At 44.0% G+C, this 15363-nt stretch overlaps 2 protein-coding genes across 2 annotated transcripts in view; both read right to left on the bottom strand.

Annotated features, from left to right (window-relative positions):
* Window positions 1-7651, bottom strand: part of LOC309501540 (caspase a-like) — a 105427-nt gene extending 97776 nt beyond the window's left edge. The window contains exon 1 of the mRNA XM_082173718.1: window positions 7329-7651. Within this exon, the coding sequence (XP_082029844.1) occupies window positions 7329-7638 (310 nt within the window). The 5' untranslated portion in view covers window positions 7639-7651. The remainder of the gene's footprint in view (window positions 1-7328) is intronic.
* The window catches only part of LOC309501370 (uncharacterized protein), a 220324-nt gene that overhangs the window by 106841 nt on the left and 98120 nt on the right, over window positions 1-15363 (bottom strand). The window lies entirely within an intron of this gene.

Here is a 15363-nt window from a genome sequence, read left to right as displayed (position 1 = left end):
AGTGTAAAAAAGTACAGTAATTCAACTTTTTATTGCCTAAGCATTTTGTGTTAAAAACAGAAAAAATATCAGTGGCATAACACCATAAGATTAGATCATGTAAATGAGAAGATTCATGAAATTCTAGATATGTATACTACTTAGAGCGAGCGAGTGTGTTTGTGTACTGTAAACAAAATGAGCTGGCCCTGATCCGGCATGATTCTAGACCAGATCCAAAACAGAGCTGGACCAGATCTGGCCCACAATTGGGCCAAATCGCCATAAAGGAATCCGGAGCTGTTCCAGTTCTGGTCCAGATGAGAAAAAAACGGATCCGTGCCGGTGTTGGCCCGTTGTGCCAAAAGACACCGGCCCGAGTCCGTTGCGCGGATCTGGCCCAGAACTTACGAAGTGTCTGGGCCAGATGATTTTTGCTATCTGGGATGTGTCAAACCCTAGCCACACAAGCCCTGGCCTGGCAAGCCATCCCCGGTGTGTCGAGTTGGGTTATAAACACAATAAAGTGAGGCTACTCGCTCCAATTCGCTCGCAGACCCCCAAAGTTTCAGGCGGTTGTCGAGACTTTGGTGAGAAGCAGCGTGTGTCACGTGCTTCGCTCCAAAATACAAAATCTGTTAGCAAAAGGGGCGATAGAATTAGTCCCCCCCACGCTAAAACACTCAGGGTTTTACAGCCGCTTTTTTCTAGTTCCGAAAAAAGACGGCAGCATCAGACCCATACTAGATTTGAGACATTTTAACAGGGCTCTCATGAGACGGCCATTCAAAATGTTAACTACCAAACATATCCTCACGCAAGTTCACCCGGGGGATTGTTTTTTTACGGTGGATCTGAAAGATGCATACTTTCACATTCAGATAGCCCCTCGTCACAGGCCATTCTTGAGATTCGCCTTCGAGGTGCAGGCTTATCAGTACACCGTTCTGCCGTTCGGTCTGTCCCTAGCACCCCGTACGTTTACGAAGTGCATGGACATGACGCTTTCTCCTCTGAGGCATCAGGGAGTGCACATGCTAAATTATCTCCACGACTGGTTGGTCCTGGCACAGTCGAGAACCGAACTTTTGACACACAGAGCTTTGATTCTCAGCCATTTGGAATGCCTGGGTCTCAAAATTAACTTTTCCAAGAGCAAACTGAACCCCAGCCAGAGTGTGATCTTTCTGGGCACAGTTATTGATTCTACAACTATGACTCTATACAGCAGCTGGCAGCCTCCTTCAAGGCAGGCGAGCGCACACCCCTAAGAAGTTTCAGAAACTTCTCGGTCTCATGGCAGCCGCATCTTCAGTACTCCGTATGGGATTACTGCGCATGCGCCCACTGCAGCACTGGCTCAAACGCCGTGTACCAGCCAATGCATGGCAGTCAGCCAGCCTGCGCATCATGGTGAATCACGGTTGTTTACAGACCCTGATTACCTCGCAGGCTCAGGACTGGTACCACGAGGGCATGACCATGGGTGTGACTTCCGGGAGGAAAGTGGTTTTCACAGATGCTTCCAACCTAGGTTGGGGAGCGCTGCACGAGGGCAAGCCTGCCTCCGGCCTCTGGTCGAGCACGGAGCAGAGCTTACATATCAACTGCCTGGAAATGAAAGCAGTTTGTTTGGCCCTCAAAGCATTTTGGTCAAACCTCAAAGGACACCACGTCTTAGTCCGCACGGACAACGCGTCAGTGGTGGCATACATAAATCGCCAGGGTGGTGTCAGGTAGGGCAACCTGTACACCATAGCGAGAGACCTCCTCTTCTGGGCGCAAGCCAATCTGAGCTCTCTGAGGGCAGCACATATCCCTAGCATTCGGAATCTGGGTGCGGATATGCTTTCACGAGGACCCTCGTGAAACCCTCAGACGGTGCGTCTGATAAGGAGTGTGTTCGGAGAGGCCGAAGTCGACCTTTTCGCCTCGAAAACCAACACTCACTGCGCAGTGTTCTTCTCGAAGAACAGGGACGCGTTGGCCCATCACTGGCCCAGCCGCCCCCTTTATGCGTTTCCCCCGTTTCAATAATCCCCCAGGTCATCAAACGGGTCAGGGAGAGCGGATGCCCAGTCCTCCTAGTGGCCCCCATCTGGAAATCCAGGCCGTGGTTTCCAGAGCTGGTTCAGATGACGGGCAAAGTTCCCTGGCCTGTCCCGCTGAGGAAAGATCTCCTCACGCAGGCGAACGGGACGATATGGTATCCGCGACCCGATTTATGGGCCCTCCATGTGTGGCCCCTCAATGGGTACCCAGGGACCTCCCTGAGAAGGCCCTGAACACAATCACTAAGGCTAGGGCCCTGTCTACCAGGTGCCTCTATGCTCTGAAGTGGTCAGTGTTCTCCAGCTGGTGATCTATTTGTAATATTTGCACTAGTCTATCTCACTTGTGAATTATAAGAAATATCACTCACCCTATAAAGCCTAAAACAATAATAAAAGCAGTAGGCTAGATAATGCAATGGGGTTTCACTTTTATGTGTTTTTGATGTGTTTTTGATGTGTTTTTGTAGTGCTGTCATGCAAGCTATGTGTTTTTAACCAAATTTGAGTATACAGAAATATTAAGTATATTTTGCATGTCTTGATGTGTCATATTTTTAACATGATGCGTTAACAATGCACTTAAGATTGCACCCCATGTTAAGTACCCTTTTCTGCTTTTTTTTAGAACAATTCAGGGAAAAATGGGTCTGGGGAACGTAACTCCCATTCAGGCACAAAATAATATAAATATATAAATATAAATATATATATTATTAGTGCCTGTATGGGAGTTACATTCCCCAGACCCATTTTTATATATTTTATATAGGCCTATATATATATATATATATATATGAAAATTAATACACACATCTTTGCTGAAATGTATTGTGCTGTTGTTGTTAACAAGCCATTGTTAATTTGCTCTGCCTTAGGATTGCACGTGTCCTGGGACAGGAGAGGGTGTGAGTGGGAAACCCACTGCTGAAACTTGGCCCTGGTTTGTCCTCATGGATGAGGTGTTGGGACAGAGGCATTGCACCAACCCCCCTGTCCTCATTGCCTCAATCCCTGAGGACAGACCAGGGCCGAGTTCAGCAGTGTGTGACCAAGAAGAGGAGGAGCCAGGGGCAACACCAGCATCAGCACCAGCACCACGAAGAAGGCGAGACAGAGAGGACGAGTTTTTGGACTTGATTAGAGAAGACATGGGACTGCAGAGGCGAGGAGAGCACTGGAGAGTAGGGAGAGGATGGACAGGCTGTTTTCTCTTCTTGAAAGAATTATTGAGATCACTTTTTTTGACAAGTACTCGTTTCGGTAGGTAGTCACTATTTCATTTACTATTTTTATTTTCAGAGAATTGTAGTTGTTTAAAGATCAAGTCTGTGGTTTATTTATAAAGATAGCGCCTATTTAAAAATTTGATCTGACATTTCGGAGTTGTGAGATAACATGAGAGATAATTCATCTTGTGTATATTTAACGGGCGCGATCTTTGGTCTCATTTATCTATAATTTGTTCCCAGGCAAATCGTTTTGGCTGAGGGCAAAGTGAAGTTTCATAACTTTATATATTTAGGCTATCTAACTTTAACGTTGCCTGCTGTATGTTTGACTGAACGTTTGACTGAATCGTTTATTTTATATACATTCTCTTCACTGTATTTAGACCTACATAAAATAAAATGACACAAATCTCTTTTTGTTAAATGTCAGTTTAATGATCAATATTATAATGTTCCATATTTTTTTCATATGGTCTATATTATTCTGCAATTGATATTACATTGTATTTGCTGTTCTTATTATTATTAGCCTATTGTTAATATAATATTATACTACTTGTGATTATCAATCTATTATGGTTATGCTGTTAAATTATTGTACTATTCATAATCACTATTTAACTTATTTTTTATTGTCTATATTCTGTAATTGATATTTCATATTCTATTGCTATTATTATAGTATTATCAAGCGGCCACCTCCCTGTCTCTCTCTTGAAACCAACACGGAAGTGAATTAAATGGCAATTCATCAACTGGCCGCTTGAGGCTGGCTGCAAAAGTGAGTCAAATCTGCATCTCCTCCATGTTAAAATGCCCAACATTACAGCAGAAAAAAAACATGTTTACAGCCTGGAGCAAAAAGTGGCTTTGGTCTATACAGCTAATTTTGCCCTTCATGACAACTGTGAGGGGGGTGATTTTTTTTATAACTCATCCGTTTAAATTATATTAAGCCTTAAATTTCTGCATAATTAAGAGTGTCCACTTTTGAGTGACAGGTGGATTCCCGCTGCAGTGGTCATTAGTCATCATTAGCCGTTTGTCTGCTGTTTGTTAGCCGTCACGTTACGGGTTACCTCAGCTAATTGACCCTTCGCTAAGCCACGCCCAAAAACCGCCACAGGACAATCGTGGCTTAGCAACTGTAACTAGGCGCGGGAGGTCTGGCAAGCTTTCGAGCGAGGGAAACTTGCTGAAGCGTTGTGCGTATGGAATGTGCAAATCTGATACCCGGTATCCTAAAAGTTTGGACAGGGGGTGGAATTTTTTTCCTTCCCGAAACCTAAAACCCAAGGGGAGAAATACCGGGATGACACAGGATTAACAAAAACACCTAACGTTACGTTTGCTCCACGACGTGTGAGCAGTAGCCTGGCGCGCTAAAAATATAAGCGGGAGAATGTTATCATTGCAAAGTGGTCAGGCTAATGTCTTGTGTTTATTCCACAAGATTTATGGATAAGCTGTTTGATTTAAAATTATTATATTATTTTCAAATTTCACTCACCCTGCTGTGCATGCACATAGCTGTTCCTCAATTTGTGTGTTTCCCATTTGAATGGTCAGCGTACAAGGCGGCTGCTGCTTGCGCTAGGACCTATAGCTTCAATTTTGATTCAATTATTCTCTAATCGGTTGCATATTATGTTGTGGATATATCCCTCGAATGCATACAGCAGTCCCTTTTGTCTTGCTCTCTCAGATATTTCACATGTTCGCCAAAAATTACTAATCATCTCCTTGGGAATAGGCCTTTATTGCAACACAATAGAACGCCGAAAGTAGCCGCGAAGCGGTGTACTGTGTCTTCCGGTTACTGCATTCACCATAGCTGCGTCCGAAATTGAATACTTCCCTACTATATAGTATGCGAAAAATAGTACGCGAGCAGAGTAGTATGTCCGAAATCATAGAATTCGAAAAACAGTAGGCGAAAAGTACCCGGATGACCTACTACATCCGGCGAGATTCTGAAGTGCGCATACGATGGACACTTTACTATCCCATGATGCCACGGGAGAGGAGTTGTCGTCGTTATATTTGAAAATGCTGAAAATGGGGAAAACGCAGGGGGTCAATCCAGCGCTCGAATTCCGTACCACCCCCGGGGGCCGCCATTGGCTAAGAAGCCATCACCTGCTGTTAGCATTCCATTGACTCCCATTCATTTTGGCGTCACTTTGACAGCGAATAACTTTACATCTTTAGGCGTTTAAAGACTCCATTTGTCCATTATTTATTTCTAAAGAAATACGACTATGTATAAAAGGCTCCATTACCTTGTATCTTACGTTATGGCCCCGTAGAAGCAGTTTTTGTAAAAGTAGGCAAACGATTGTGTCATAACCACGCGACTCTCTGGAAATTACCGTATAGACAGGAGGAGAAGCTCGCAGTCAATCGGGGGACGTGGAGGCATAAAGTCCGATAAAGTCAAGGGAGAAGCCCATAGAGAATCATAAAGCTCCTAGCTCATGGACAGCTCCTACTCGCACTCTCCGTCTCTGCAAGATTCGGAAGGGAATGATTCAGATTTCGCTTGGCACAGCTACTAGAAGACTTACAACTGTCAGGCAGGCTGCTCACGTCACATCTACGTCATCAAGCTCAGTGTGAGTCTGCGCAGTACGCTCAGCCATCAGGAAGTGAGTGCTTCTAATTTGCTTCACTTTTCTCCGTTGAAACCTATGGGGTCAGTGTGTCCAGTTTATATACTGTCTATGGGAAAACGGAGACGCGGCTGTTTTCAAGTGTAAGTACTTTACAAAACAACTTTTTGTTTCTTTGTGGTTAAATTGTATTTGTTTAACATCATATAAGTAAACGATTGACTTGTTAAAAGTTTAAATAATGTAAATCGAGGGTACAATTTTATCATCATTATTACAGAACAGAACGAGCTAATGCCTGTCAGCTAGCTAACACTGTTTTATTTAAACAACGACGTTGTTTCTCAGTTAAATGAGATAGTTACAAAACTTTTATTTTTTATTTTACAACGATTTTATTTTCTCCTTTACCAGTGTTGATATGTAATATGTGTTGGCTACGTAGCTACTGTGTACCTCAACTTGTCCATGTAACATTAATATTAACATAATAATATAGATTGACCATGGTTCATCACTAATGTTAAATTCTGTGTTGATTTCGCAGGGGCTGATGAACATACTGTGCTCTTGTAGAGTGGAGAGTGGCTAATGAAAGGGAGGAAAGAAAAGAAAGAGCGACGAGAGCATGAGGAGAGACAAGAACAGGAGGCCAGAGAGAGAGAGAGAGAGGAAAGATTACTTCAGCTTTTAGAAATAATTGCAAAAAAATTATAATAATAAAGAAAACAAATGTTACACACTCTCTTTCCATTTATTTGATAGTAGGCTAAGTTCATTTTGTCATGCTGTTTTAGCCAGTTTTATTACAAAACACTTAATTCACAGGGATTTACAGTACTTAGATTGTCAGTTGTAAAGTGTTTAATATGTGGCATTCAGGCATTGAGTAATTTAATATTTTTAAAGGGTGTTGTGTGTACTAACGTTCCGAAACCAGGAAATGAGATAAAGGCCTATGTCTGACACCGGTGCATTACTGTAATAGACGTGCCAGGCGCGAAAGCTTGTCAGGCGTAGCAACAGTAACTAAGAAGGGCGGGGCTTAGCGAAGGGTCAATTGTCTGACTGTAAAAATAAATAAATTCGGGAGTGAGTCTATTATACATAAACTATATGCTATTATCAATATATTATTGTAGCCTTCTTATGATATTATATAATTATACTATTCATTACTATTTTATTTGCTGTATACTGTTTGATTATTTTATTGACTAAACGATTTACTATTACTTCTCACTTTATCTCATATTTACTATTTGCATTGCACTGTAGTTGTACCATAGCATATTAGCCTACCATAAAGGATCCATCAGTTATCTTTGTTATTGCTAAAATCGGGTCAATGACATAAAAAGCTTTTTCCACAATAAGAAAACTTCAGATAGAAAGTCTGAAACGAAACATCTAAATTTAGTTTCGCATTTATGATTTACAATAGTTTTACTTACCGTCTCTTGTGCGTTGTCTGAGCTCCACTGCTTGTTGATTACAGCCAATAGCCTCTAATATTTCGAGTGTTACAGGAACCGCGTCCTTCAATGTGAAAGTTTTCACCATTAAATCGGCGAGATCTGCAGAGTCTATAACTTTGTCGACTGTAAATATTTCGACGTGCGGTTTTTTCTTCCGATCGCACAATTTGCTTTTAAACTTATTCTGGTTTTCTATCCCAAGATCATAAAAAATATGACACAGGAGCTCCTTGATGCTCTGACACTTTTCCAGTAGTGATGGGTCTGTCATGAACGGTTCGTCCATTTTAAACAAATATTTACTCGGGAACACCGAGTTGTCTGGTCTCCGAGAGTAGGCTATTTCTTCATTTTGATTTTGTGTTGACCGCGCATGCGCAACATCCTTGTGTTCTGTACAGGAAACAAGCGGAAAGAAGTGAAGGTGCATCGTCCATTTCTTTTACACATTTTGTAAGTATAAATTGAAACACAACAATAATTTAAATAAAAAGAAGCAAAAAAAAAAAAAAAGTAAACTTGAAAATAAAGGGCATCACAAAAATGTTAAATTCATTTAGCAGAGATTATTTATTTATTTTTACTTAACAGATTCTAAATACATTTTAAAGGCTGTTTTAAAATGAGTAAAATTGGGTTTTGAGTTACTCCATTTAGTTTGATAATTATAAAATTTTCCTAATAACAAAACCAAATCGATAATATTTTTTGGGGATAAGTCATATTCATTTGAATTAAGTAAAACAGATGACAAATTTAAGACTAGATTGCAGTTCATTTTAACACAGATCTCATGCCAAAAGAAAAATGAACATGGCCTTTTAAAAAATAAGTGCACAATATAGACTCTCTTTCACAATTACAAAAACAGCCATTGTAATCAATATCCAGATGAAAACGCTCTAATGTGTCTTTCACAGGTTATATTCTGTGAGACATTTTAAATGACACTTCCTTGGTTTTATTTGTTACACAATACCGACTAAGAACTCCGCAAAAATGTCCCCACTCAAATGAGGGAAACATATTAACCTAAACAAATTTAGACGGAGGAGAAGAGATATTAACAAAAAAGAGATCTAATCGATTGGTTCTTTTATCGACATTTATCATTAATTAATTAAATCAAGTTGATCTAAAAACAAATGTTTGGAGACTTTACTTCCTATAGTGTTAAACCAAGTGCCCTGATTTCTGAATAGAGATACAGTTTAGCAAGAAATAGAATTCATGACAATACAATATTCTTTAACAGAAATATGACACTTAAATTCAGTAATACTTAAAAACTGATCATCAGAATTCAACTGACAAACTAATAATATATCAGACTCAAACCAATGTCTAAGAAATAAAGTTTTTCTTTTGTGTGAAAAATACTTTTTATTCCAAATAAAAAATGAGTGCTTTTCATTTCTAATTTCTGCATCCTTGTTTCTTTTCCTCGCGTCTCAGCTCCATCCGCCGAAGTAAAGCCTGTAATTATTTTCTGGCTTTCACTATTGGGGGCCTTTCCATCAGGAAAAATAAGAAAAAAATCTTTAGATTAGAAAAATCTTAACTTGTTTTTCAACGGCTCTGGTCAGAACCATAGACTAAAAAAATTAACAGTGGAAACGCAACAAAAACTCAGGCCAAACATGCATTTTTTATTGAAAGTAAAAATCTATCAAATGCAATCAACTAATCAAATATAAAGTGTCTGTGCAATGTGTTCTTTTATTAATTTTGTTTAGTTTTTTCCATGAAGTGCTCAGCTAAACAGGCCAATAAAAGACTAACTACTATTATTAATTTTAAAGCAGCAGTCCGTAACTTTTTTGGGTTAAAATTATCCAAAATACATTTTTGAGCAAGTACCAGCCAGTGTTCAAAACTATTTGCTTGCCTTAACTCGATTCAAAACGGTAAGCTTGTAATAATGTTTTTAATTCCAGTGGTACTGGTAAATTCGAGCATGTTTTTGCGTCAGTATGCTACATCACATCTGTACACATAAAGAAGGTGTCCTGGTTAGTAGGCTATATTGCGTGTAAGGATGTTGGAGGTGGAGATTTATAGCCTTTTCTCACAACACTTAATATAATTAAACTTATCAATTTGATGGCGGATCCTGAAAGGTTCAAACGACAATCACCAGTGACAACAGTGGAGATTCACCCGTTGTAATATGCAAAAGACTTCGGAGTGGCTACAGTAAAAAAAAAAAAAAGACTGCCACCGGGCCCATGCGAAAACAAGGATAATATTGGAAGGGCATTAAATGTAGTCAAGCAATGCTGATGTTGTTAACATTAACAATTTGAGAACAAAATTTGCACGGTTTGACGTGATATTATAAGCGATCGTTAGATTTAATCAGCGCGATTTACTGCAATGCTTTTTTTCCCTTAGTTGGTCAGAACAAAAGTGGATGGTACTCACTTGTTCAGATGACATTTTCCGGTGAAAATTCTTATGTTGGTCATACTTCCAAAAAGTAGAATCCGTGAATCCGAATGCCAGTATCCACACCACCAGCGCGGTGACTGACAGCGCACATTCTCCTCAAAACATTGGATTCATCCGCGCTGTGCCATGCCGAGGCACAACACACGTAAAGTTGATAATTCCGCGAATAACTGCCACTGCAGATTTCGAACAGAGATGACGACAAAGAGGAAAAACTGCGGACTGCAGCTTTAAGTATTTATGTAATAGACAAAGTTGCAAGAATAAGGATGACTGATGTTTGACAGATAACATCTTACCACAGCATGGCCGACGATCGGCCATCGGTGAGTGTCTGAAGAGCTAGTTTTTGCGGTGTGTTTCTCACATCGGCGCGAGTTGTCATTTTTTCTATAGTCTTACGTTATAATCGTAACGTTACGCCGTCATGCCTGATTGTTTTGTACCAGACTGCACACAGACTGTTGGTGACGTACATAGTGCGAGACGAGAGATGTAATTCATTGAGCGATTTTCACATAAAACTAAATGTTACTCTTCTGTTTTATGACAAACTGCGACTTTCTTGACTTTTATAATTATCTTTTAAATTGACAAACATCATATGTGTAATTCAGGGCACAGTTCAGACGGAAAAAATATATAAGTTGTCTCTCGCCATTGACTACCATACATATTTTTTCCGAAATAAGGTCCCATGAGCCGGAAGCGGAGGGGAGGGACTTAGGCTCTCTATTCAGCATGTTGAATAGAGCAGGGGTTTTCAAAGTGGGGGGCACCAGGGGGGCTGCAGCGGAAAAAAAGTTAAAAAACGTTAAAAAATAAATATTTGTTAATATGAGTATTGTTATGAAAAAACATTATAATAATGTAGCGTTTCGCTACTAAAAAGTAAACAGACGGATTCTTCCTCCTTCTAAGGCTTTATTCAGGAACTGCAGGGTTACTGTTATGGCCGTAACCCACGCCGTACAACATGAAGGGAGAGATATATAACATGCTGTCTCTGCTGTTAACTCACTCTGTCTTCCCGCTCTCAGCTCTCCACTCGCTCTAGTCACTTGACCCCGTTAAAACCCCGCCCCTTAAAGAACCAGGGACTAACAGATAGAACCACTTATGAGTCGATTAACACTGTCGAACAACATAACACTAACTAACTAGTGTCTTCCATTTATACTGACATTACACTGCCCCCCCTTTAATAAGAAGAACCCTCGTCCACGAGGGGGCAAACAAAGTCTTTAAGGTGCCCAGGCCGACGTCTCTGCCTCCTTGGCCGCATCTCAGGTTGAATGTCTAAGCTTGCAAGGGGATGAGGGGTTGGGACATGGGGATCAGTGGAAAGTCCATGGGAAGTGGCCGCATGTGGGGTGTTTAGGGCGGAGGATTCAGGAGCCACTGGGGTGTGGGGCACGGATGTGGGGTCAATGTTGTTTTGTGAGGCAGGGGGGGGTGGTCTTTCTCTTTTCAAAAGAGACAGCCAAGTTACCTCTGTACGGGGCCAGCCTGTCTCTATGCAAGGCTACCTTCCTGCCTCTAGGCGGCATCTGCACCCTTATACACTACCTCTCCCACCTTCTCTAGAACCAAGCAGGGGCCCACCCAGTGGCAATCAAGCTTCGGGGAGCGTCCTCTTTTCTTCCTCGGGCTGTACACCCAAACTGACTCGCCAGCCTGGAAGTCTCTTCCCTTGCTCCTAACATCATAGTTCCTTTTCTGTCTCATGCCAGCCTTTTCCAACTGACCCCTGGCAAACACATGGGCTGTCTCCATTCGATCCTGCAACCTCCTTGCATACTCTGGTCCGGCAGGTATACCCGGCATGTCCGGGGGCTGTCCGAACAACAACTCTGGGGGGGTCCGAAGCTCACGCTCCAGCATAAGCAAAGCAGGGGTACACAGTGTGGAGTCCTGTACCGCAGATCTGTAGGCCATGAGAATGAAATGGAGGTGAGTGTCCCAATCCCGCTGATGGTCAGCTGTAAGGATAGCTAGCTGTTGACCCAAGGTCCTATTAAATCTTTCAACCAGGCCATCGCTTTGGGGGTGCAGGGGCGTTGTGCGAGTTTTTTCCGTGCCAAGCCGTTCACACAGGGCTGCAAACAGCTTGGATTCAAAATTTCTCCCCTGATCACTATGAATGACCTCCGCCACACCGAACCTGATGAACATCCCCTCCACCAGTGCATCAGACACCGTCTCTGCTTCCTGGTTCGGTATTGCATAGGCCTCAGGCCACTTTGTGAAGTAGTCCATGGCAGTGAGGACGAACCGGTTACCTCTTTCAGTGACAGGGAAGGGGCCCATGATGTCCACAGCTACTCTTTCCATTGGTGCTCCTACAGCCTGCTGTTGAAGTTTGGCATGAGACTGATCGAGAGGGCCCTTATAAGCTGCACAGGCATCACATCTGCGGCAGAAATCCTCCACTTCCCTTCTATGCTGGCCCCAGTAGAACCTCTGGCGAAGGCGGCGGAGCGTTTTGGACACCCCGAAATGGCCGGACCCCGTACTCCCATGACAAGCGGTTAACACTGCTTCCCTCAGCGTTTTGGGCACTATTACTTGCCATCTGTCCTCCCCAGTGGCAGGCTCCTTCCATGCTCGCTGGAGCACTCCCTCACTTAGCCTCAGTGTGTTAAATTTGGACCACAGTCCCTTTGTGCCCAACGAGCAGCCCGTAATATCCCCCCAACGTAGAACAGGCCTCAGATCCTCATCTTGCTCCTGCTCCAACTTCCACTCTGGTGTATCAAACACCCTCAATGCTCCATATGCAGGCTGTGCTGGCTCGTTTCCCAGACACAGTTCCCTCTCCTGCGTCTCTCTCTTCTCACAGTGACGGCAGCCCTCGGCGGCACAGGGGCGATGAGACAAAGCATCGGCATTGGCGTGGTTAGACCCGGGTCTATGAACTACTGCAAAGTCGTATGACTGGAGTTCTTCCAGCCATCGGGCCACTTGACCTTCAGGCTCTTTGAAGGACATCAACCATTGAAGAGCAGCATGGTCTGTCCTTATCGTGAATGGTGTGCCGCACAGGTAGTATTTGAAGTGTCTCACTGCCATTACCACTGCAAGGAGCTCACGTCTGGTTACACAATAGCGTTTCTCACACTTGTTAAAGACCCTGCTAAAGTATGCCACCACCTTCTCCCCATCTGGTCTGTTCTGCGATAACACTGCCCCCATGCCGACGTTGCTTGCGTCCGTCTCTAACACAAAAGGCAGTGAGCTGTCAGGTGGAACAAGGACTGGAGCTTCAATCAATGCTTGCCGTAGGGTATCGAATGCCTTCTGGCACTCGTCAGTCCAGACGAAAACATGGTCTTTCTGCTGGAGGCGGAAGAGCGGTGCCCCTATGCATGAAAACCCCCTTACAAACCTCCTATAGTAAGAGGCGAGTCCCAGGAAACTCTTCAGTTGTCTCAGGTCTGTAGGGATTGGCCAGTCTCTAATGGTGTGTATTTTGTCCTCCAGGGTGCCTATGCCCTCCCTCCCTAACTTGTGTCCAAGGAACTCAACCTCCCGCCTCATAAAGTGGCATTTATCTGGATGCAGTTTCAGGCCTGCTGCTGCCACTCTTCCCAGCACCCGTCGGAGGGAATCGAGTGCTACCTCAAACGAATCACCATGGACTAAGAGATCATCCAGGTATATAAGGCATTCATGGCGAGGCACTCCTGCCAACACTTTGTCCATGAGCCGTTCGAACGTGGCAGGAGCGTTGCAGAGTCCGAACGGAAGGACCTTGAACTGCCAGAGGCCTCTATTTGTGCGGAACGCGGTTTTGGGAGCAGACTCAGGGGACAATGGCACTTGCCAGTTGCCGCTCCTCAAATCAAGGGTTGAGAACCATGATGAACCAGCTACCAAGTCAGGGGACTCGTCCACTCTAGGCAGGGGATATGAATCCTTTTTCGTGACTTTGTTGAGCTGCCTATAGTCAATGCAGAACCGCCATCTGGAACTGTTTTTCCGTGGTACCATGACTACTGCTGAAGCCCATGGGCTCTCTGAGGGCTCAACTATACCCGCCTGCAGCATTTCTTCCAATTCCTTATCCGCCGCTTCCTGTCGGGCAGGGGGAGACGACGTGGCCTTACTCTTATCGGGCGGGCATCTGCAGTGTCAATAACATGGTGCATCAAGTGGGTTAGGCCCACTTCCTTCTCATTGAGAGCAAAAATGTCGATGAAGTCCTCCATGACTTCCCACAAGCACTCTTTTTGTTGCTTACTTAAGCCCTCACAGTTTTTGGACCAAATGTCTCTCACAGCCGAGATCCGAGTCACTCTCTCGTCATCGCACAGCCCATTGTTCACACAATAGCCATTCCGTGCTGACGGAAAGATGGGGGGAGGGGATGTGGCGTCACAATCGGGGCCGTAGTGTGTGTGACAATTTGAACTAATGGCAGGCGATTTCACTGAGTGAGGCTGGGCATTCTGCGCCAAGGGCATGCCTGGATGTGTCTGCTGAATACACAGATAGGGAAACCTGGGTCAAGTTTGGAGTAGGATGGGTCAGTTGCACCGAACGTCCATCAGGGAGGGTAAGTGAGTCTCTACATAGGTCCAGCACACAGCCAATGGCCCTCAAGAAATCCAGTCCCAGGATGCATGGGTCCTGTACTTTAGCCACCCACGCCTGGAATGACACGGACAGACCCCCTATGTCAAACAGGAAGAGACCTTTCCCTTTTATTGGCGCAAAATCACCAGTCACAGTTTTCAGACGAGCAGACGTCGATTCCAAAGTTGTCCCCACTGGGACCAGGTCAGGACGAACAAGGGTTGCATTCGATCCAGTGTCAACAAGGGCTGTGCAAGCGACTCCCGCCACTACAATGGGTATGTGGCAAAAATTTCCAACATAAGACCAGCCCACTACCATAACAGTCTCTGCAGGTTGCAGTTTAACCCCTTTCTCCACCCGCTGCTCCTCATCCTCAGCTTGGGGCGAGGTATGGGAAATATTATCACGGGCCCGTGTCCCCCTGTCTACACGGGCCCCTGGGCGTTTCCCTGCATTTGACCGATCCTAGGGCAATGTCTGATCAGATGGCCTGGCTGGCCACAGCCCCAGCAAACTGAAGGTCGGCGGCGTGAACGGGGCTCTGAGGTGGAGCGGCTCGGGCGCATCGTTGCAGCATTTGCATAATTATCCACCCACGTGGGTGTACTGGGACACAATTCAGTCATTTCCGTGGCCCTCACTATTGGAGTAACTTCAACTGCATCCATTTCAGTCCCCAGCATCTCCCTTTCAATAGCCAGTTCCAGCGCTTCACTCGGTGTGGTCGGGTGAGCTAGCTGTGTTTGTACACGGAGCTCTCTTGGGCTGAGTGCCTGGATAAATCTGCATTTCAGCATAGGCGCGTTTACATAAGCGTTCAATGTCATTGACCAAAATACGGAGGGGTTCACCTTGTCTTCTACGTCTGTTATTAAATTCTGTCCTTAAAAGGACAGGCTGGCTACAATGTCCAAACCGCCTATGAAGAGCCCCAACCAATGCATTATAATCATTTCTTTCTGCAGGACTCAACAACAAC

The sequence above is a fragment of the Leuciscus leuciscus genome (genome assembly GCF_965113295.1).
Source record: "Leuciscus leuciscus genome assembly, chromosome: 6".
NCBI lineage: Eukaryota > Metazoa > Chordata > Actinopteri > Cypriniformes > Leuciscidae > Leuciscus > Leuciscus leuciscus.
This window is presented reverse-complemented; position numbering and strand designations above follow the sequence as displayed.